The following is a 21,293-nucleotide window of genomic DNA, read 5'->3' as shown; positions in this document are numbered from 1 at the left end:
GGCATCACCAGGCGCGTGTGCTACTGAACACCTACCTAGCCGTGTGCCATGCACGTTACGATTGTCCAACGATCAAAACATTCACCCGTCTGCTCCCCCCGCTCTCCCGATCAATCTAACCTTTCTACTCGAACACTCGTCCGCACCACTTCTATTACCTCCCCCCCCCGCCTCGCACCGCAGCTGTTTTCTTGTATATGTGTGTTTTTGGCCAGCGCGCGCGTGTGTGTGTGTGTGTGTGTGTGTGTGAGAGAGACGGGAGGGGCGGGGGAGGGCTGGCCACGGGTGCGTCCCCGAGAGAGCGAGACACCGAGAGAGAGAGAGAGAGAGAGAGAGAGAGAGAGAGAGAGAGAGAGAGAGAGAGAGAGAGAGAGAGGGAGGGAGACGCACAGCGATGCTCGCCTGAAGCTTCTCGAGGAACGTGTGCGGCCCTGCAGCAGCAGCGGCGGCGGTCGAGGCGCCGAGGGTGGGCGCACCGGCGGTGCGGGTTGGCGTTTGCGGCTGCGAGCGCGTCGACCCCGAGGCGAGAGGGAAGGGGGGTCAGTGCGTGCGCCGCTCTTGCGGTCCCACCTCGCTCGAGTCGAGTCGAGAAAGAGCTAGCCGACGGACCGTCGACCTCAACCCGTCCTGGAGCCGGTCCCACTCGCGCACCGTGACGGCGTCGAGCCACCTCGGGACGAGCACAAAGAGGTGGTGCTCGACGAACGCCATCGTGGTGCGGAGCGCGACGCTGCGCTCGGTGTAGGCCGCCGCCGAGTGTGGGTCGTGCGAGATGAAGAAGGTGAGCTTGTGCGAGGGGACGAGGTTGGGGATCTGGGACAGGAGGCGCGAGAGGGTGAGGTGGTCTGTGCGGCGTGCGCGTGCGTGCGAGAGTGGGTCGGTCAGGAGGGCGAGGTGAGGGAGGGAGGGAGGCAGGGGGGCGGACGCACAGAAGCCGGCCTGGATCTTCCAGTTGGTGTAGGTCTGCGGTCGAGAGAGAGCGGGTCAGTGCGCGCGCCTCTGAGAGCGAGCGAGGGAGGAAAGAGAGACGCACAAAGTCGGTCTGCTTGCCCGCCCACTTGACCTCGACGACCTCCCACTCGACGACCCTGTCCCCCTCCTTGTCGCCCGCCTTCTTGCCCTTGCCGCCCTCGACCTCGACAAACCGCACCAAGTCGGGCCTCAAGACCCCCCACCTGACGCCCGGTGCCGCCCAACCCCTCTCGCGGTACTCGTGCGTCCAGTCGACACTGTCGACGAGCCCGCACGCGAGGTACACCGGCACGGACTCGGGCGAGGGGCGCGAGGGGCACGAGAGGGCGAGGCGCATGGCGCGGCGCGCGGCCGAGGCCAGAGAGGCAAAGTCGCGGTGGCGGACGAGCTGGTGAGAGAGGGCGAGGTGGCGCTTGAGGGTGCGCTCGAACAGGACGCCGCGCGAGAGGGCGTCGTGTGGGACGAGCGGGGTGGGCGGGACGTCGGCGTGGTCGTCGTCGGGCGTCGGCGTCGGCGTCGAGGGGAGGACCGAGCGGGCACTCGCGGCGGCGGCGTCTACGAGGGGGGCCCGGCTCGAGGCCGGCGGGGCTGCTGACGAGGACAAGGACGAGGCGGGCGAGTGCATGCCGTCCGAATAGGTCTCCTCGTGGCCATGCGGGACGAGTTCGAGGGGTCGGGTGCGCGCGAGGAGGCCGAGGAGCCAGTCTTGGCGGAAGGCGGCGATGCGGTCGTCGCGCGAGTGGGCGGCGTGGGACGAGCTCAGGTCGGACAGGAGGGACGAGAGGGACGAGATGGTGAGCGCGTTGGAGCACTGGCACGCGTGGCGCGAGCGAATGGCGACCAGGCTGCGGGGTCGCGGCACTTGCGGGCTTGCCATGGTCGGGGTGCGCTGTAGAGCGTGGACTAGCTCATGGGCGTTGGGGTGGCTGTGTGGGCGAGCGAGAGGTGGACGCGTCGGTGACGCGATGAGGACGAGTGAGCGAGTGCGAGAGGTTGCCTTCGTCCACGCTCTGTGCAGCTGCTGCGGCTAGGCACCAGTCGCACACACACGCACACCGCGCTCACTCGAGTACACCCGCGCCATCCCACCCCTCCCACGCTCCTCGTCCTCCTCCACCTCGTCCGCCTCATCGCCCCGTTCCGCCAACTCGCATGGCCGACAGCGCACCGGCCACTCCACTCGGCGTACGTCGAGCACCCACAGCTCGCTCCACTCCGACCCCGCGCCACCTCAAGCGCCTCTCGCTCTCGTCGTCCCGGTCGTCGCCCGCGGCAGGGCACCTCGTCGACGCCCACCACCTCCCGACCGCCGACGACCGCACCCCGTCCTCGTCCTCGTCCTCCACCTCGCCGAACTTACTCCGCCGCTCGACCTCGTACCGCACCTCGACCCCCTCGTCATCCTCCTTCGATCCGCCGCCGAACGCGACTACCGGCACGCCCGCTCCCGCTCCTTCTTCTGGCGACAGCCACAGCGCCGCCTCGCCCGCGTCGTCCCTCGGCAGGTCCCACACCCGACGCGGCGCGAGCGTGAGCTACACGGCCTCGGGCGCGGGCTCGGGCGGGCGCGCGTCGCTCGACGGGCTCGCCCTGAGCGGTGTCGGCGGCAGCAGTCCAGCGGCGACGTCGAGGGGCTCGCTCGACGGCGCGAGGGGCTCGGGCGAGGGACCCGGGCTGTCGTCGTCGCGCAGCCGGGGCGCATCCGCCTCGTCGTCGTCGTCCGACCCGACGGCGTCGAGCTTGAGCGCGAGCGCGAGCGAGCCGACGCAGCCGACGCCCCAGCTGCAACAGCAGCAGCCGCAGCCGCAGCAACAGCCGACGCTCGTCGAGCAGAACGCCGACCTCCTGAGCTTTATCGCCAAGAAGGAGCGCAAGTGCCTCGACCTGCGCGAGGGTGCGTCGGCTTGTTTTTCTCTCTCTCTCTACCTCCTTCTCCTCCTCCTTCTCGCGTCTACCCGTCCTCCGAGTCCCCTCACGCTCACACTCTCCCACCCCGCCGTGTGCCCCGCCGCCGCAGAGCTCAAGCGCCACGAGTCGGAGCTCGCGCACCTCAAGCGCAAGTGGGAGTCGATCGTCGCGCGCTCGCTCCAGCAGCAGCACGTCGTCGACGCCCAGTCGTCGCCCGTCCTCAGCCGCGACCGCGACCGCGACCGCGTCACGTCGTCCGCCTCGTTGTCGTCGAGCAAGACGCACGCGCCGCACCCGCACGCCGGCTCGGGCTCGTCGCCCAACACGAGCCCGACGCCGCGCTCGCACCGCGCGCTGCACTCGACGCACTCGCTCGACCTGTCGCTCCTCGGCTCGACGTTCGACGACCCGCCCCTGTCGTCCCTGTCGTCGGGCGTCCCGGGCGCCGAGCACGACGCGCCGCAGCCGCCGCTCGAGATCCCCGAGTCGGTCAAGGCGGCGGGGACTTGGCTCGGCGATGCGCTCGGACGGGTGCTCGAGGCGGCGGTTGGGATGCCGCCGCCGACGAGCGAGGGAGAGGGCGAGGGAGAGGTGCAGGTGGAGGTCAAGGGGCTCGGGATCGTCGAGGAAGAGGACGAGGAGGGCGAGGAGGGCGAGGGCGAGGGCGAGGGAGCGGGCGAGGAGGAGGGGAGGGGAGGGCGCGGGGCGGGCAAGGGCGAGGAGCGTCCGCTCGGCGGGTGGGAGGCGTCGACGGCGGCGGCAGCGGCGGCGCACCCGTCGGACGGCTCCTCGTCCGCCCCTCGAGCGGCAGCCGCAGCAGCTGCCGACCCTACGTCGCCGGCCCTCGCGCGACCACGCTCGCCGCTCCGGACCAGGCCGACGCCCGTGCGCTCGACGTCGCCCAGCACGACGCGGCAGCACCTCTTTACGCCGCCGCACGCCTCGTCCTCGTCCTCTTCCCACTCCCCGGCCTCGCCCTCGCTCTCCCTTTCTGCCCGCACACCACCACCCAGCAGCAGCAGCACCCTGTCGCACTCGCGCTCGCGCTCGACAGCGCTCGACGCCCTCTCGGGCGGGTGGTCGAGCCTCAACCGCAAGTGGACCCAGCTGTCCGAGTCGGACACGGTGCGCAACACGCGCCGCGCGACCCTCGGCCTCGTCGACACGTTCGAGCAGGGCTTGGCGCAGGCCCTCGGCCCGTTGGAGCCCCCGACGCTGTCGCCGAGGTTGGGCGAGGGCGGCGGCGAGGGCGGCATGGGCGGCGAGCAGGGGAGCGCGCACGCCCACGCCCATGCGCACGCGCACGCGCAGCGCGAGGGAGAGCGCCCCTCGTCGTCGTCGTCGACGTCGAGCGCTCCCGCCGCCGCCGCCGCACCACCTCGCACCTCGCCCTCATCGTCGTCGTCGTCGTCGACGACCGCCGCCGCCGCCGCCGCGCGCCTCCCGAGCGCCGTTCCGGGCCAAGGGCTCTCGAGCGTCTTTGCGAGCTTCGGCAGCAGCGGCGGCGGCGGCGGCGGTGGCGGTGGCAGTGCGCGCAGCCCACAGCTCGGCTCGTCGGCGGGCGAGCGCGCGCCGCAGGGCCAGAGCCAGGGGCACGGGCACGGGCAGGGCGCGGCGCCGCCGAGCTGGGACTGGAGCGCGTTCCTGCCCGGGTCGGCGTCGAGCGAGGGGCTCGATGAGCGGGCGGCGCAGGTGCAGCAGGCGCAGGCGCAGGACAAGGGGCAGAGGGGGAAGAGGACGTCGGTTGGGTCGGACGGCCTGAGCGACTGGCCTGGGTGGTGACCGGCCGCGCGCGGTCGTCGCTCGCTCGTCCTCCTGCTCGAGAGGAGCCGGTGTACACGTGTTCCTCCCCTCTCTCTCGTCCTGTCTGTCGTGCCATCTTCCTCGCCCCTTTGTTTTTATCCCCGCGCCGACCTCTCTCTCTCTCGGCGTCTCTGTCTCCCTCACATTGCCGTAAAGGACCCCTTGCACGGCGTTCTCGCATCCCGCAATGTGCCTGCACTACCTTTGTCGCTAGAGGAATTCGCTTGAGAGAGGAGAGAGCGAGCGTGCGCGTCGTCGTCGTCGCCCGCGCGGGAGGGAGGAAGCGAACGACTTGCTCGACCTCGCTTCTCTCGCTCCCTCTTGCTGAGCTCGAGAGGCGCTTCCGACTTCTGAACAGCGCCCAAGAACACGCCCAAGCGCACCCTCGACTCGCCCAGTTCGCCCGTGGTCTCGTGCGGCCGCCTTCAAGCCTCATCAAGTCGGCCGAGCTTCTTCGCGACTCTGTGAGTCCACAGTCTCTCTGGAAGGCAGGCGGGAAGCGCGAGTGTGCGAGTGGGACCTGCACGAGTACTTCGGACGTCTGAACTGAGCTCTCGGTGGCGTTGCGAGGGCTGTCGGTTTCGTGAGCCGGCGGAGCTCGAGCAGGCGGCGGCGGCGGTTGAGGGACTCGTCGAAGCACAGCGCGCTGACCTTGCAGTACCGCAACAGGAGCACTGAGCAGTGATCAGCACGATTCGGCCGTTCGCCCTCGCCGCCGTCGGGCTCGTTCGCCCGCTCCTCTCCTCGCCAGCGGCGCTCGTCCACCGCGCCTTGTCCTCTCGCGCCACCGTCTACAGCGCGCACGCCGAGCCGCGCAAGAGCAGTACGATGACCGAGCTCGCCCCCGCCGGCACGCGCTACTCGGTCAGCGTCCTCACGACGCACACGGTCGACTCGCACCCGTCGCTCCTCGTCGCGTTCGACTCGCACCGGTACCTGTTCAACGCGCCCGAGGGCTTTTCCCGCATCGCGCTCCAGAACAAGGTCGGCCTGCGCAAGGTCGGCCACGTCTTCCTCGGCGACGTCGCCGAGAGCGCCGGCGGCCTGCCCGGGTTCGTCCTCACCTCGGTCGAGGCCGGCAACGACAGGATCAAGGTGTACGGGCCCGAGGGCACCGACCACCTCCTCGCGAGCTGCAGGTTCTTCACTCGCAGGTGAGCTCCCGTCTTTGCCGCCCATCTCCCTCCCGAGGGCGCACCCTGACCCGCCGGTATCCTTCGCAGGGACAAGCTCTCGCTCCAGGTCGCGCCGCCTTCGCCTCGCGCCGCCGAGTCGACCCCTTCCCTCCCTACGCCTCTCCATGCCGACCCGAACCTCGTCGTCTACGCCTTCCCGCTCTCGCCGGCGACCGCTGCGCCCACCTCGCCGCCAGCGCCTGCACCATCAGCGAGCGGCGCGCCGGCCGACGCGCCAGATGTCGTCATGACGCCCTCGGACGCCGGCAGCAGTACCCTCAAGCGCCGCCGCTCCTCGAGCTCGTCCACCTCGCCGCCGCCTCGGCCCAAGTCGCCGCCGCCGGGCTCGACCCCGTTCGACCCGTCGTCCGCCTCGTTCGTCCCCTCGCGCCTGCGCGGCGACGACGCCGCCCGGTGGCGCCACCTCGTCCTGCGCGACATGTTCCGCGGCACGGCGTTCGAGCCTGCGCCCGTGCCGCCGCAGGCCCCCTCGTCGCCCTCGGGCCGCCGCATCCCGACGCCGGCGTACCTCGCGCAGGCGCTCCCGCCGCTCGACCTGCCCAGCGGCGGCGGCGGCGAGCCCGACGCCGTCAGCTACCTCGTCGTCGGCCCGAGGCTGCGCGGCAGGTTCCTGCCCGACCGGGCGCGCGCGCTCGGCGTCAAGCCGGGCAAGGCGTTCAGCCGGCTCATCGCGGGCGGGCGCGTGTGGGTCGCCGACAAGCCGGCTGTCGTGCCCGAGGGGCAGCAGGGCGCGGGAGGAGACGGGGTGGCGGGAGCGCAGGGCGAGAAGAAGAAGGAGTCGAAGAAGGAGCGGCAGGAGCGCATGAAGCGCGAGAAGGCGGCGGAGCTCGCGGCCGAGGAGGCGGACGAGGGGGTCGGCGAGGGACGGTGGGTCGAGGCGGTCGAGTGCATGGAGCCTGGGCAGGACGGCACGGTGCGTCGTCCGCTCGCACTCGCCTGGAGCCCTCGCGCCGGCTCGCGGAACTGACTTTTGGACCCCCTCTCGCAGGCCTTCCTCGTCCTCAACCTTCCCTCGACGGCGCACCTCGCCAACCTCGCCTCGACCATCGTGCCCTCGATGCTCCAACCCGAGTCGCTCGGCCAGCAGATCGCCTTCCGAGGCGTCTTCCTCTTCCTCGGCCCGGGCGTCCTCACCTCGGCCATCCTGTCGCACTACCTCGACAACTTGCGCGCCGCCTTCCCCGACGTCGCCGTCCACGTCTCGGCGTCCGACTTCGTCGCCCAGGGCAAGAACGAGGTCACGTACGGCCCGGCGTCGCTCCTCAACCTCCGGCTGCGCCAACTCGACGAGCGCATGTTCCAGCTCCCTCGATACTCGTTCCTCCCGCCCGACGCACCTTCCCTTCCCTCTCTGCCCAACGGCGTCTCGCTCCTGAACCCGACGTCCCACTTCTCGTCGACGCTCGCACCCCTTCCTCCCGCCAAGTCGCCGTTCGGCTCGACCGGGCGCACGTTCGACTTTCTCGTGCCCTCGCCCGAGGCCGACGTCGAGGCGGCGCGGCTCAAGGGCCCCGAGAAGCCCGACGAGACGCAGCGGCGCGCCGCCGCTGCCTGGGCCGAATACCTCGACAAGGCGCGAGCGGCCAAGGCCGTTGTCGCCGCCGAGACGACCGAGCGCGCGAGCCGTCCCGTCGACGCTGCCGTACCTGCCACGGAGGGCGAGCTCGGCGTCACGCCGCTCGGGACCGGCAGCGCCGTGCCGAGCAAGTACCGCAACGTGAGCGGGACGCTGCTGCACCTCCCGGGGGCGAGCTCGTCGAGCCCGGCCGAGCGCACGCAGTACATCCTGCTCGACGCCGGCGAGGGCACGTGGGGCCAGATCGCGAGACGGTTCGGCGAGGGCGACGCCGCGGCGCGCGAGGACGGCGCCGAGGACGTCCTGCGCGGGCTCAAGATGGTCTTTCTCAGCCACCTCCACCAAGACCACCACGCCGGCGTCTCGACCATCCTGCGTCACCGTGCCCAGGTGCGTCCCCTCGAGAACGCCGTCTTTTCTCGTCGTCGAGCGTGCCCCTGAGCTTTCCTCGCGACGAAACAGCTCAACCCGCCGCCGACCGACCCGCTCACGATTGTCGCGCCGCCAAACGCCCGTGTCTACCTTTTCGAGCAACAGCAACTCGTCGACCTCGGGCTCAACTACCGCGGCGCCGACAAAGGGCGCGAGGTGCGCTTTGTCGACAACTTCCTCGTCGAGCCGGGCAAGGCGCCGTCGGCGGGCAGCAAGATGTGCGTCTCTCTCCTTCCCTTCTCTCCTTCGGCGTCTCTCCTCTTTGCCCTCGGGCGCGTCACTGATGTGCCTCGTCGCCATGCAGGGACGTCGCGCTCGCCGACCTCAAGACGGTCGCGGGCTTGACCGAGGTGACGGCCGTGCCGGTCCTGCATCGCTGTCGCGCATGGGGCGCCGTCATCACGCATTCGTCCGGGTGGCGCGTCGTGTGCGTCCCGTCTCCCTCCCTCTTTCTTCCCGTCGTCGCGCTCGAGGGCGTCGAGAACTGACGAGCGGTCCCTTTCTCGCAAACAGCTTCTCGGGCGACACGATGCCGTGCGAGGCGCTCGTCACGGCGGGCCAGGGCGCGTCGCTCCTCGTGCACGAGGCGACGATCGAGGACGACATGCCCGAGGTGGCGCAGGCAAAGGGCCACAGCACGTTCGGCCAGGCCATCGACGTCGCGACTCGGTGCGTCCACGACGTTCTCTTTCTCGCTCTCCTCGGGCGCTCGTCACTGACTCATCCTCCTGTATGTCTACAGCATGCGCGCTCGTCACCTCCTCCTCACGCACTTCTCGGCGCGGTACCCCAAGCTCCCTCCCCTCTCGACCGCCTCGGCGAGCAGCGACCTGCCCCGGCCCGTCGTCGCGACCGCGTTCGACCTCATGACGCTCCGCCTCGACGAGTTCTGGAAGGTCGAGCGGTACCGCGACGCGATGGACGCGCTCCTGAGCTGGGACGAGGCCGACGACCGGGACGACGCGGACGAGCTGAGCGGCAAGGAGGCGCGGCTCGGGGGCAGCGCCGAGGGCGAGCCGATGAGGGCAGGTCAGGGCGGCAAGAAGCAGGGTGGCAGGAAGCAGGGCAAGAAGGAGCAGCAGGGGCTCGTAGAAGCGTCGGCGCAAGCATGAGCGGCGCCGCCGAAGAGGGCGCGCGCTCGTTCCCCTCTTTGCGCCTGTCACCTCGAGCGCCGTCTCGTCGTCTAAGCTCCGCGTCACTGTGCTGTGCGGCGTCTCGTGAGCTGCTGTTCGCTCCTCGTGCGAGCCCGGACCCTCCGTCGAGTTTCCCCTTCGCACACCTCGCGGAGGTTGCGCTCTGCCGGACCTTCCGCCTTTCTCCTGCCGGCGCTGGATGCTGGACGCCGCCACGTACGATGATGCTGGCAGCTGGCGGGTCGGCCGAAGCGGCGTACCTCGCCCGAGAGCTATTCTCGAGCCAGTTTGACGCAAACTCGGCCTTCGAGTGGCGCCTCCCCTTTGGCTCGCTCGTCGTCCCCGCACACCGGAATTTCCGACGGCGCGACCCACAGAACCGGCTCGCTCGCTGCCATCTCCTTCCTTGCTTTCGACACCTGCCGCACTACCACACACACCAACACCGCTCTCCCCGCAACCCCCGCCATGCACTTCTCATCGCACCTCGCTGTCCTCGCCGCTTTGGCCTCGAGCGTTTTCGCTGCCGCCCTTCCCACCGAGCTGGTACGCACACGGCTGCATTCGAGCGTCTCGAGGTGTACGCGTAGCTCACTTTGGACGTCCTGTGCAGTCTCCTCGCTCCAACACCAACACCGAGGACGTGATCGACGACGCCGACCCTCGCCTCATCTACACCGGCGACTGGACCCACCTCAAGAACCAGGGCAACTCTGTCGGTAAGTCGCACTTTCTCACGCTCTCGAGGGAGAGGCGTCGACGCTGTCGCAAGCAGGACAAGGCGCGTCATCGACGCCGTGTCGGCGAGCGCACGCGTCCTCGGCCTCGCGTCAAAGGCATCCGCTCTCGCGCCCGCAGGTCTCTCACTGACCTCCCGACGTGCTCGCAGCCAACGCCGGCACCCTCTCTTTCAGCAAGACGTCCCAGGCCTCCGTGTCCATCCCGTATGGTACCAACCACACGGGCTTCTACATGTTCATGGGCACGAAGGCGGACCGCGGTCAATTCTCCATCTTCCTCGACGACCTGTGGTACAGCGCGTCGGCCGAGGGGTCCTGCACGTCCAACTGCGACGCCGCGGGCAACGGGATGATGATCAACTTCCCCCGACTTCTTGCTAAGAGCGACCAATCGCGTCTCATAATCCAGAATGACTCGCCGGGATACCTCGCGTTCGACTCGATCTCGCTGCACAAGAAGCTGTAGCGTTCTCCTTTTCGTTAGCGATCCGTACAGACACTTCACGTGCAAAGTCGACCTTCCCAAGTTGCCTCTCTTCCTCGACGATTTGCTCGTTCGGCGGATCGCGAAAGCCGAGAGTCGCTGTCCACCTGCCAAAGAGAGCTTCAGCGACTACCGAATTGCACCGAGAGCACCCGTTCGAGCGTTCAAACGAGGAGAGCCTCCAAGGGCCGCACGGACCGCCTCATCCGTCTGCACCGCCCGCCCGCCCTCACGGCTCGGCTCTTCCGACGACCGCGGCTGCATGCTCGCTATTTGCAGGCCTGCGCGCACGTCACGTCGCCTCGATCGCGGGGCGGTCGGAGATTCCGTCGGTCGAGAGCCCGCTCCCTTCTCCTCGGCCCTGCCGCGCTCTCCACAACGACGTGAGCCCGGCCGTCCGCTCGGCCGCTCGGCGCTCACGAGTGTCCAGGCTCGCTCTCGCTGCCGCCTCTCTGCTTCGCTTCCCACACTGGCCTCGACCTCTCCTGCTCGACCTCGTCCTCTCGCCGCCATGAAGCTCTCGCTCGTCGCTGCTGTCGCCGCGCTCTCGTCGCTCGCCTCGGCCGTCCCCATGTACGCCACGAGCGTCGTCGTGGACGACGCATCCCCCCAAGTCGTCTTCTCGGGCCAGTGGACCCACCTCAAGAACCAGGGCAGCGGCGTCAGTGCGTCCCGACCTCTCGCTCTCGCGCGCTCCTCGACGACGCACAGAACTGACTCTGCCTCTCTGCGCAACAGACGCGGGCACCCTCAGCTACAGCAACGACCCCAACGCCCGCCTGACGATCCCGTACGGCGCGAAAGGCTACTACGGCTTCAAGTTTGCGACTGGCGCCAAGGTCGACCGCAGCACCTTTGGCATCTCAGTCGGCCCGACGTTCACGATCCACGGCAACGCCAAGGGCACGTGCAAGACGAATTGCGCCGAGAACAACGTCGTCCTCGACGTGCCTCGGTACGCTCCCTCTCCCTTTGCCCCTGGCCCTGCGCTTCGTCCACAGACTGACACCTCTCTCGGCACACAGCCTGACGGTCGACGACGGCAGCTCGCTCGAGTTCTTCAACGCCGACCCGAGCGGGGCCTCCTTCATCGCGTTCGACGCAATCACGCTCTACACCTCGCCCTAGATCTGCGGCGCGCCGCCCATGATCTCTTCCCCAACAGACACTCCCCAGTGCAACAAAGAGTCAGTTCGTGCCCGCAGGAGCAGCGCAAGAGAGAGACCGAGAGCGAGAGAGGCCTCGAAACGGGCGAGATTGGCTTCCAAAGGGACTGGCGCCGACTGCGACTGCGAGCGGTTCTCTCTCCTCGCGGCTCGACGAGAGCGACGACACGGATGTAAGCAGAGTTGCAGACGATCTAGGTACAACACAGAGCGCGCACAGCACGACGAGAGACACGCAAGCTAAGCCCTCCTCTTCCTCCTCGACGATGCCCCTCGTCCGACGACGTCTACTCGAGCCCGATGCCGAGCCCGACCATCGTCGCCGCCGTCTCGAGCTGCTGCCCCTGCGCCCCGCTCTCCTGCTGCGCGCCCTCGGCCGCCTCGTCCTCCTGAGCCGGGCGGACAGGCTCGAGCGCCGCCGGCGGGCTGCCGCGAATCTCGGCAGCGACGACGCCCTCGAGGGGCACGAACGACGTCGGCCCGATGCCCGGGTACTCGCCGCCGTTGAAGAGGCCCGAGGGCGACTCGGGCGTCGGGTACGCCGCCGACGAGGCCGCGGGCAGAGTGACCTGGCCGACGAAGCCGTCGGGTGCCGCTCGGCGCCACTTGTCGACACACGAGGTCCGAGCCGCGCCGACGTAGGCGGGAGGACCGTCGACGTAGGGCGGCGGCGACGCAGGCCGCTGCGCGAACAGGTAAGCCGGGTGCGGCAAGTGCCCCTGCGGCGTCGCCGACACCGACTGCTGCGCCTGCGACGGTTGGACCGAGGGCGGCCCGACGTGCGCCTGGTCGGGCTCGGTGCCGTGGATTGACGACGTGCGCGCGACGAGCTGGGCAAAGAACTGGTCGGGCTCGGCTGCATGACGCGGGATCGTCCACGACGGCACGCGCTCGGCCGGCTGCTCGCGGCACGACGACGACGCCGGCGGTGGAGGAGGGTGCGGGTGCATGCTCGAGCGCGTGCCGAACTGGAAGCCCTTGTGCGGCGCCTGCGAGTCGGGCGAGGGCGGACGAGGGTGGCCGGGCTCGTGAAGAGGGTCCGAGCGGGCTGGCTCGCCGCCGCCCTGCGACGACCGCGGCGCTGTCGAGCCCGCCATCGAGTACGGCGGATGCGTCGGGTCGTCGAGAGGCGCCCTCGCCTCGATCGTCGGCGCAGAGCCAGGGTCCGGCGGTGGCGGCGAGTCGCGGGCGAGCTGGTACCGCTGGCCGTTGACGATGACGAACGCGGGCGGCGCCTCGGGCTGCGGCACTGGCGGTGTCGCGACGATGGCGTTGCGGCGCTGGTGCAGCCTCGAGGCGCCGGCTGGAGCTGGTGGGAGCGAGAGCCTGCTGCCGCCGAGCTGAGGACGGGTCGGGTCGTACTCCTCGACGGGCTCGACGCGCTGCTGCTCCGGCTCGACGACGACGCGCTGCGGGCGCTCGTGGACGACGTGCGGCTGCTCCTTGACGGGGCGCGAGGGCTCGAGGCGATGGCGAGGCGGCTCGCGGCGCAGGAAGTGCGGCTCGTTCGTGCGCAGTCGGCCGACTGGACGAGCCTTTGGCGTCGCACGCTGCGCCGAGACGAAGCGCTGCTCGCCCGACTGCGACTCCTCGACGTAGCGCGGTCGAGGGCGCCGCTGCTGGACCTGCTGCTCGGGCGAAGGCCGAGGATGCGGGCGCTGCTCGGGCGGCGGCGGCGCCGGCCGCTGCTGCTGCTGCGGCGCGGGCCGCTCCGACTGCCCGACCTGGCGCGCCGCAAAACGCACGGGTAGGTACGAGCTGTGCGCCTGCGCGGGCGCCGGCGCCGGTGCGTCGAGGTCGAACCTGCTCGCCGGCGGGCCCGAGCCGTTCTCGAGGCGCGCGGCGTGCGTCACGCTGCGCGACCGCCTCGGTGCGCCCCCGGTCGTCGACAGGCGCCACTGCTCGTCAATGAGGTAGCTCGCCGCGTCGTGCGACGACGAGTCGGCCACGGCGAAGGGGTCGGCGGGAGGAGCCAGAGGAGGGAAGGCCGCGAGGTCGAGGACGGGCTGCAGGACGAGGCTCGACGTGCTCGAGCGGCGATACAGGCGCGGCGAGGTCGGCTCGAACGGCATGCCGTACTGCTCGTCGAACGAGTTGGCGAACGTCGGCTCGCCGCCGAGGTCACTTAGGAAGGTCGACGAGGCCTGCTCGAGGAAGGACGTGCTCGGCTCGGCGAACGCGTCGCCGTGTGGGACGTGCATCGTCGTCCAGTCGGTCGACGTTGGCCGACTGAGCGCCGCGTGCTCGGGCGAGGTGGCGGCCGTCCACGTGTCGGACCGTGGCGGGAGGCCGTGCGAGGTGATGCTTGACGACGACGAGCTGCAGTACGAGGCACCGAGTCAGTGACAGGCCAGGAAGAGAGAGTGAGAGAGTCGAGGACGCACGCTCCACGAAGCGGGATGGGCGGCGCGACGGCCTTGCCGCCTTTGACCCACTTAGTCTTGCCCTTGCCGCTCGCCGCCGGCGCCGCCCTCGCCTGCTGCTCCCCGCCCAGCGCGACCGCCCTCCCCTTGCCCTTGTCCTTGCCCGTCCCGCTCGGCGGACCCATCTCGCCCGCTGCGCCAACGACCTGCGCGAGCGCGAGCGCGACCGTCGCCTCGCCGACACCCTCGACGCCGCCGCCGCCGCCGGTGCCGGTGCCCAGGCTGATGGACGCCCGCATGCGCTCCTCGTACCGCTGCATGTGCGCCGCCGGCTCGAGCGCGCCGAGAACCTCGAGGACGGCGCGGTCCTCGTGCAGCGGGCGCAGCGACGGGTGCGGCTCGCTTGGGTCGAGCGCACCGACGGCGGCACCCGCACCGGCGAGGCCGTGCTGGTGGTGGCGCATGAGCTCGATGTGCGGGGCCCAGATGTCGAACGTGGCCATCTGGGCGTACGACAGGGCGTCGACCCAGCACTTGACGAGCTCGCGCGTGAGGCGGTTGCCCTCGTCGGCCGTGAGGTTGACGTCGAGGCAGTCGGCGACGGGGAGCGGGTACGCCGCCGGTTGAGGAAAGGTCGAGAGGAGGATCGAGCCGAGCGGGGTCGAGGTGCAGCGCGCGAGGAAGAGGGCGAGTTTGGCGCCCGTGAGGGGAAAGACGGGGATCTGGACCGTCTTGTCGGCGCACCACGCGCTGAAGCGGCTGCGGACGGTACGCAGAGCGTCAGGTCGTCATCGAGAGAGAGAGAGAGAGGACGAGAAGAGGGACGAGGACGCACTTCATGGCGAGGCAAAGCGCCGTCTGCTGCGTGCCCGTTTCGAGCGCCTCGATGGCCGACTCGACCGCGTTCTCCGAGCGTCGCTGCAGCATGACGTCTGCGTGCGCAAGGAGGGCTCATGTCAGGGCCTGGGTACCGAGATCGAGAGGAGAGGGCTCGGGACGCACCGCTCGTCGCCTCGACTCGAGCCTGGTCGAGGACAAAGCCGCGGCGGTCGTACAGCTCGACGACGGTCGGCATGGCGAGCGGACGAAGGTCGGTCGACGTGCGTCTTGCGGCAGTCGGCGCGTCTGTACGAGCGAGAGGGAAGTCAGTGAGGCGTTCGCGCGCGAGGGAGAGGACGAGGAGGTGGACGGGCGCTCGCTCGAGGCGGTCGCGAGCGAGGGAGAGGACGAGAGGTGGACGTACCGACTTGAGCTGCGGTCGAGCGCCTTCTCTGCACGCTCGTGGCCAGAGCCCTCGCCTCCTCCTCCTCCGCCTTCTCGGCCGCCCTGCGCGCGCGCTCCCTCGGGCCCGGCTTGTGCGCCCGAGCCCGGGCAGCGACGGGCACCTCAACGACGGGCGACAGCGACGCGCGGCGCCTGCTCGCCGCCCGTGCTGGCCGCGCCGCCGACGAGGTGGACGACGAGGCGGACGACTTGCGCGAGTCGGACGTGGTGCTCTTGCGACGAGGGCGCGAGGTGCGGTTCGGGTGCACAGGGTCGAAGGTGTCGTCGTCGTCTTGCTCGTCGTCGTCTGCATAGTCGGCGGCGGCGCCGTCGATGCTGCGCTCGTCGTCGTCGGCGGCGGCGGTGAACAGGCTCGACGCGCGAGGGCTGCTCGAGGGCGGGTGCGGCTCGGGCTCGTCGTCGCTGAGCGACGTGAGCGACGACAGGTCGTCGTCGTCGTCGTGGACCTCCTGCTCGGCCGCCGCGACAGCCGCCGCGACGAGCCCGGGCATCGACAGCGACTCGCTCGTCGGCGGCGGGACGTGCTCGGGCGCCGGATCGACGTCGACGGGCGACGCCGTGCCCTGCTTGGCCCGACCCTTGGTCGCGGCCCTCCTGGCCCCCGCCACCGCCACCGCCGCCGCCGTCGTCGTCTTCTTCTTCTTCTTCTGGCCCGCTCCCTTGCCCTTGCCCTTGCCCTTGCCCGCCGCCTTGCCCGGCCCCTTCTTGCCCCCCTTCTCCTTCTTGTGTAGCGCCCCTCGACCGTCCCTCTCCCGCCCGCCCTCGTCGTCGCCATCGAGCCCCGCCCCCGAGCGCGTCCGCTTGCGCAGCGCGTACGCGGCGCCGCCCTCCGAGCTCGCGTCGAGGCCGGCGGCAGCGGCGGCCGAGCGCGTGCTCGCCGGGTCGGAGGGAGACGGGGCGGCGGCGGTCGAGGAGCGGCGCGAGGCGCGGTGGATGGCCATGGCGGCGAGAGGAAGGGGAGGAGGGAGGAGGGAGGGAGGAGGAGGGTTCGGGCCCGGCGGGCGCAGGCGCGGGTGGCAGGCGTGCTCGAGGGTGGTGCTGGAGCCGCTGTGGGTAGTACTGGCGAGGTGCGCGGCGCTGCGATGAGGGCGAGGTCGAGCGGGGGCGGGTTCACCGAGGCGGCGGCGGGCGGACGCGAGGCTGCAAGGGAGCGGTCGTCGGCGGGGGCTGGCTGGCGGTGGGTCGACAGAAGGGGGTGCTACGCAGCGCTGTACAGAGGGCGTGCGCGCATGTGCAGAGCTGAGGCTAGCGTCGGGGAATCCGCCCCTCGTCGGGGGAGCGAGCAACGCACGCGCCGCGCCCGCGCCCAACACCGAGCGAGACGAGGCGGCGCGTGCTCTGAGGGCAAGCTCCTGACGAGGTCAAGCTCGCTCGTTGTGCCCGGACTGCAAGCGCAGCGACTGCTCCTGCACGGCCTGAGAGGCTCAGCTCTCGGCGCCATCGCGCGAGCGGCGAGAGAGAGCGCGCACCGAGTCGGCGTGGGCGCGAGCGCGAGGACCGCTCCTCTGAGCGACACGACAGCTCGTGCGCCACCACTCGAGAGGCCATCGTCGTCGCCGACCAGCTCGTTCGAGAGCGACCCAAACCTCATCAGCGTCTCGTCGCGGCGGCCGACCCTTGGACCTCCGCGTCGCGTCGCCCCTTCCTGTTGATCCTCTCGCTCTCGCTCAACACGCCTCTCTCTCGACAAGCTGGCGCACGACGAGGAGAAAGGAGAAAAAGGGGACGCTGCGGTTGCACCGCGCGAACCAGAGGATCGAAAGAGAGAGAGAGAGAGGGAACGAGGGCAGGCAGCAAGGAGAGAGGGAAATGAGGGGCGACCAGGCCCTGAGAAAGAAGGAGGGGGGCGACAAGCGCATGGTGAGCGTAAACGAGGCGAGGGGAGGTGCATGACGAAGAGGGGGGTAACTGTGCAGGGTGGGTTCCGAAATGCGAAGGAGAGGAGAGGGCGGGTTTACGCCGACGTGATGCGCCAGTGCTGCGACGAGTCGTTCTCGTTCCACTCGGCGAGCTTGAGCGACGAGTAGCCGCCGAACGTCGAGATGTGGTCGGGCGTCAGGGCGCGCGTCGCCATGTCTGCGAGCGCGAGTGGGCGAGAGAGGGAGAGGGTCAGTGACGGCGGCAGACAGAGAGGGGGGGCAGAAGAGGAGGACGGGGCGACGGACCGGTAAGGTGGTCGACGGCGATGATGCAGTAGGTCGAGTCGTCGCGCTTCTCGCGGCGGGCGACAGCGGTGTCGACGGCGGCGCCGTGCGCGACGCGCGAGCGGCGCGCCATGCGGCGCTTCTGGCTCGCCCAGTACGCCTCGAGCTCGTCCTTGCACTCGACGTGGCCCGCCTCGGTCACGTAGCGGTAGTGGCGCGCGAGCCTGTGTGCGCGAGCGAGACGGGTCAGTGACTCGGCCCCGAGGAAGGGAAGGGGGGAAAGAGGGAGAGAGGTCGACGCACCACTTGCCGTCGTGGCGGCAGACCCAGGTGCTGCGGTCGTGCTTGTCGACCGACTTGCTCGGAGCCGACGCGCTCGAGGTCGTGGTCGGCGCCGAGTCGTCCTCGGACGACGACGACGACGACGAGGCGGAAAAGTCGGCGTGGGCGGCGAGCTTGGAGCCCGACGACGACGAGGCGGCGTTGAACTGGACCGAGTTGTCCGTGTCGGCAACGTCGTCCGACGACGACGAGTCGTCCTCCGACGACGACGACGACGAGCCGCAGGGGACGAGCTTCCAGAACTGCTTTGCGACCTCGAGCGAGTCGCTGCCGTCGCTCGCGCCGCCGACCTTGCACGCGTACGACACGGCGGCGCCGTCGACGCCGAGGTCGGCGTCCCACTGGGCCGAGACGCACTTGCTCATGCCCGTGATGTAGGTGCCCGTCCACGTGTCCCACTTGACGCCCGACTGGCCGTACGCCGAGTCGTGCCCGAGCGTGACCGTGTTGGGCGACGACGACGTGACGAGGTTGGTCGTGTCGGCCGGGCTGCGGGTGCGTGGGTGCGCGCGCAAGAGGTCAGTGGCGGCGCGCGACGACAAGGTGCGCTCGAGGGGGACGCACCGGTCGAAGTGAAGGTAGTCGCCGGTCGCGACGTTCTGGATCTTGTACTCGCCCTCGTAGTGCGTAGCAGCGAGGCTCTGCGGGCGTACACGAGGGGAGAGTTAGCAACGAGTCGCGTCGCCCAAGTTGTTGTTCCGCCTCGACCACGCGCCGCCGCCCTCGCGCCTCGCACGGGTGCCGCGCACACACGGGTACCGTGCAAAACAGCTGCACGCTGGGCCATATGCTGAGCAGGCGAGAGAACGGACGCGCCCCCGACCTCGCGCGCACGCGCCCGAAGGGGTGCTCTTGGCCGAAAGGCGGGGGGTTGTTGTCCTCCTCGGTCTGCGAGAGAGAGAGAAAGGGGGGACGCACAGTGAGCTTGGAGAAGAGCTGGAGATTGTCGACGATGCCAGCGGCGTTGACGGCAGTGCTGGCGAGGCCCAGGAGGGCGAGCGAGGTCGTGGTGGTGAGCATTGTGGTCGGAAAGGGGGTTCGGTGTTGAAGGAAAGGGCGAGAGAGAGGGAGGGCGAGTGGGAAAGCGGGTTGAGCGAGTGTAGGTGGGTCGGGACTTGAACTTGAGGAAGGCGCTGCGCTACTTGACCTGCAGGTAGAGAGAGCGCGAGTGGGCGAGAATGGACGAGAGGAGAGGAGAGAGGAGGGGGCGGCTGCGGCGGCGGCGCCGGCGCGTGCCTCGTCGGCGTCGGTCAATCAACAGAGCTCGTCCGCGCTTCCCTCTCGAGCCAAATGCGCTCTCTAGACGGCCTGCTTGGACAAACGCGCCCTCTGTAGCCCTCTCGCAACGACAGCCGACCGTCGGCGTGGAGCGGACGTCGCCTTGGAAAACGCTGAGACAGGGCTGTCTACAGCTCGAATTCGAGCTCGTTGCCAAGCCTGCAAGCACCGACTCTTACTGCGTGAGAGAGAGAGCGTCGCACCAAGTCGCAGAGCGTGAGGCGAAATGAGCACGCGGCAGGACGCGTCTCCCTTGTCCTCGACCCCGCCCTCGCCTCTCCCCCCCTTGTCCTCCACCGCGCACCCAAACAAACACGGCTCGAGCAGGTCCTCGACCCCCGAGCGCGCACCGCTTTGCACCCACCTCGCCTCGTCCCACCCAGTCGCTCCCTCCCTCCCCCTCCCGCCGACCTCGTCACACTCGCCGACCCGCCATCTCTCCACCTCGAGCACCCCTCGCCATGTCCTGGTACGACGCGCCCGCACCGTCGAGCAGCAGCACCCTCGGCGGCTACCGCCGGCCCTCGTCCTCGGTCTCGTCGCTCGCCGCGCCTCAAGCCATGAAGCGCACCGCCTCGATGTGCTCGCTGCCCTCGCCGCCCGCCGACTACGGCTACGACGGCATGGACGTCGACGAGGGCCTGCGGTGCGCACCGCGAGTGCCCCACTTTGGCGCAGGCGCAGGCGCAGGTGCGGCGCTCGACTCGGACGAGGTCGACCAGCTCGCGTCGTCCGACGACGACGACGAGGTCGCGCCGAGCGTCCACCACGGACGCACCAAGGTGCGCGCCTCGCGGCCGTGCATGCTCGGCTCGCCTGCGGTCCTCCTCGGCGGCGGTGCCGGCGCAGGCCTCGCGTCGCGCAAGCAGCTCCTCAACCCGTTCCTCCCTCCCGCCGCCTCGACCTCGACCTCGACCTCGACCTCGAGCCACCCTCCCGCCGCACCAGCCCACGGCGCGCCGCCCCTCTCGCCCTCGGCAAGCCCGGTCCGTCCACTGCGCCGCCAGCCTCAGCACCCGTCGCCGTCGCGCCGACGAGCGCACCACCGCCCCGACCCGGACCGCATCCGGCTCACGACGCCGCCGCCGCGACCGAGCGCCGCAGAGCTCGAGCTCGAGCGGCGGCGCGCAGAGCGCGACGAGCGCCTGAGGGCCATGGGCTGGGAGGACCCGGAGAACCCGTTTGTCGAGCGCGGCGACGAGATGGCGAGGCGGCTGAGGGACGCGAAGCCGGTCGAGCGGCCAGAGACGATCACCTACGTCAAGTGCGTCCCCTTGCTCTCCCTCTCTCTCTTTCTTTCCGCCAGCACTGACCAACTCGCTCTCTCGCAGGCGAGGCCAGCGCATCCGGACATCGGTCCCGTTCACGGCCGTCCTCACGTCGTCGTCGCCCTCGGACGACCCCTTCACCTTTACCGCGCCCAAGCTCCTCTTCCCACCGGCGCAGCCCCCCTCGCCCACCCTGCCCTCGACCCCGCCCAAACAGAGCAAGTTCCTCGAGGCCCTGCGCGCGGCCGGGGGAGCAGGACCGGCGGCGGGCAAGAACAAGGACGACCACCACGACGGCGGCGCCGCCGCAGCAGCAGCAGCAGCGCGAGAGCTCCCGCCGACGCCGGCGACGCTCAAGCGCAAGGCGCACGCTCCGGGCGCCGCCGCCGCCGCTGCAGCAGCGGGCGAGCACGGCGGCGGGGTGCAGCACAAGCGCGCGCGCATGTTTGGTGGCGGCCCAGACGGCGCCGAGCACCGGGGCCTGCGGTGACCTGCACACGCGCTCTCCCCCTCTCTCTCCCTCTCCCTCTCCTTCCTTTCTACGCTCCTTCCCCTTCCTGTGTAGCTTCTCCCCGCCACCTTTCGTGCCCTCCCTTATGGCCTTGTCTAGAACCCCCCCTCGCCCTCGCCTCCCTCGCCTTGACTTATTCCCTCCTCCCTGTTGAACGCCCTTGGAGACGAAACTATGACGCGCATTGCCCTCTCACTCTCACTCTCGGTCGTGCGCTCTCGAGAGAGAGACGAAGCGAGAAGCCTCGGAAAGGGTCTCGTCGTTGCCAGGTCGCGCGCTCGCTCGCTCGCTCGCTCTGCTACCGCCCCGACGCCCACCCACCCTGCCCCTCCTTCCCCCGCCGCACCGTGCGCCGCGGCGTGCGGCCCAACTCGACGAGCAGCTCGGCGCGCTCGGGCTGCATCTTGCCGCCGCCGCCGTCGTCGTCGAGCAGTAGGAGCCCGCTCGCACCTCTTCCTCCTCCTCCTCCTCCTCCTCCTCCTCGGGTCCTCCTCTCACCTGCGTCTCGCCCTCCCCTCCCAGCGTCACCCTCCCCGTCCTCCCACCCTGCCCCCTCGCCCTCGCCCTCGCCCTCACCCTCGGCCTCACCCTCGCCCTCGCCCTCGCCCTCCGCCCGCGCCCTGACCGGCGCAGCATGGCACGTCGACGGGCCACAGGTCGAGGATGAGGGTCGACAGGTAGCGGCGAGGGTGA

The 21,293-nt window shown here is 70.2% G+C and overlaps 8 protein-coding genes across 8 annotated transcripts; 5 read left to right on the top strand and 3 right to left on the bottom strand.

Annotated features, from left to right (window-relative positions):
- Positions 1-390: 390 nt before the first annotated feature.
- RHOBADRAFT_55630 (uncharacterized protein) lies at positions 391-1,849 on the bottom strand (the record flags this gene model as incomplete). Its single annotated transcript, XM_018417943.1, has 4 exons — positions 391-501; positions 610-845; positions 930-963; positions 1,034-1,849. Coding segments are annotated over 4 exons (1,197 nt in total), but the record flags the coding sequence as incomplete, so codon positions are not given.
- Positions 1,850-2,124: 275 nt separating this feature from the next.
- Positions 2,125-4,859, top strand: RHOBADRAFT_55629 (uncharacterized protein; the record flags this gene model as incomplete). The annotated part of the gene is made up of 2 exons (XM_018417942.1): positions 2,125-2,866; positions 2,990-4,859. 2 exons carry the CDS (start codon positions 2,125-2,127, stop codon positions 4,660-4,662), a joined length of 2,415 nt encoding a protein of 804 aa, XP_018268573.1. The 3' UTR covers positions 4,663-4,859.
- Positions 4,860-5,511: 652 nt separating this feature from the next.
- Positions 5,512-9,048, top strand: RHOBADRAFT_55628 (uncharacterized protein; the record flags this gene model as incomplete). Its single annotated transcript, XM_018417941.1, has 7 exons — positions 5,512-5,837; positions 5,907-6,792; positions 6,868-7,845; positions 7,918-8,105; positions 8,192-8,314; positions 8,401-8,556; positions 8,630-9,048. The coding sequence occupies 7 exons, from the start codon at positions 5,512-5,514 to the stop codon at positions 8,997-8,999; spliced, it is 3,027 nt and encodes a 1,008-aa protein (XP_018268572.1). The 3' UTR covers positions 9,000-9,048.
- Positions 9,049-9,426: 378 nt separating this feature from the next.
- RHOBADRAFT_55627 (uncharacterized protein) lies at positions 9,427-10,306 on the top strand. The gene is made up of 3 exons (XM_018417940.1): positions 9,427-9,566; positions 9,634-9,739; positions 9,910-10,306. Exons 1-3 carry the CDS (start codon positions 9,489-9,491, stop codon positions 10,224-10,226), a joined length of 501 nt encoding a protein of 166 aa, XP_018268571.1. The 5' UTR covers positions 9,427-9,488; the 3' UTR covers positions 10,227-10,306.
- A 404-nt stretch (positions 10,307-10,710) lies between these two features.
- Positions 10,711-11,450, top strand: RHOBADRAFT_66890 (uncharacterized protein; the record flags this gene model as incomplete). Its single annotated transcript, XM_018419113.1, has 3 exons — positions 10,711-10,909; positions 10,983-11,199; positions 11,270-11,450. Coding segments are annotated over 3 exons (596 nt in total), but the record flags the coding sequence as incomplete, so codon positions are not given.
- A 247-nt stretch (positions 11,451-11,697) lies between these two features.
- Positions 11,698-15,998, bottom strand: RHOBADRAFT_55625 (uncharacterized protein; the record flags this gene model as incomplete). Its single annotated transcript, XM_018417939.1, has 5 exons — positions 11,698-13,729; positions 13,795-14,532; positions 14,609-14,705; positions 14,776-14,898; positions 15,017-15,998. 5 exons carry the CDS (start codon positions 15,996-15,998, stop codon positions 11,698-11,700), a joined length of 3,972 nt encoding a protein of 1,323 aa, XP_018268569.1.
- Positions 15,999-16,771: 773 nt separating this feature from the next.
- On the bottom strand, positions 16,772-18,700 carry RHOBADRAFT_66888 (uncharacterized protein). The gene is made up of 5 exons (XM_018419112.1): positions 18,462-18,700; positions 18,108-18,184; positions 17,505-18,032; positions 17,223-17,425; positions 16,772-17,133 (listed from the first exon to the last, which is right to left on the bottom strand). The coding sequence occupies exons 1-5, from the start codon at positions 18,561-18,563 to the stop codon at positions 17,012-17,014; spliced, it is 1,032 nt and encodes a 343-aa protein (XP_018268568.1). The 5' UTR covers positions 18,564-18,700; the 3' UTR covers positions 16,772-17,011.
- A 681-nt stretch (positions 18,701-19,381) lies between these two features.
- RHOBADRAFT_55623 (uncharacterized protein) lies at positions 19,382-20,598 on the top strand (the record flags this gene model as incomplete). Its single annotated transcript, XM_018417938.1, has 2 exons — positions 19,382-20,085; positions 20,153-20,598. Coding segments are annotated over 2 exons (1,148 nt in total), but the record flags the coding sequence as incomplete, so codon positions are not given.
- Positions 20,599-21,293: the final 695 nt, after the last annotated feature.

The sequence above is a fragment of the Rhodotorula graminis genome (assembly GCF_001329695.1).
Source record: "Rhodotorula graminis WP1 unplaced genomic scaffold RHOBAscaffold_14, whole genome shotgun sequence".
NCBI lineage: Eukaryota > Fungi > Basidiomycota > Microbotryomycetes > Sporidiobolales > Sporidiobolaceae > Rhodotorula > Rhodotorula graminis.
The sequence above is the reverse complement of the archived record's forward strand: the minus strand, read 5'-3'. Positions and strand labels throughout refer to the sequence as shown.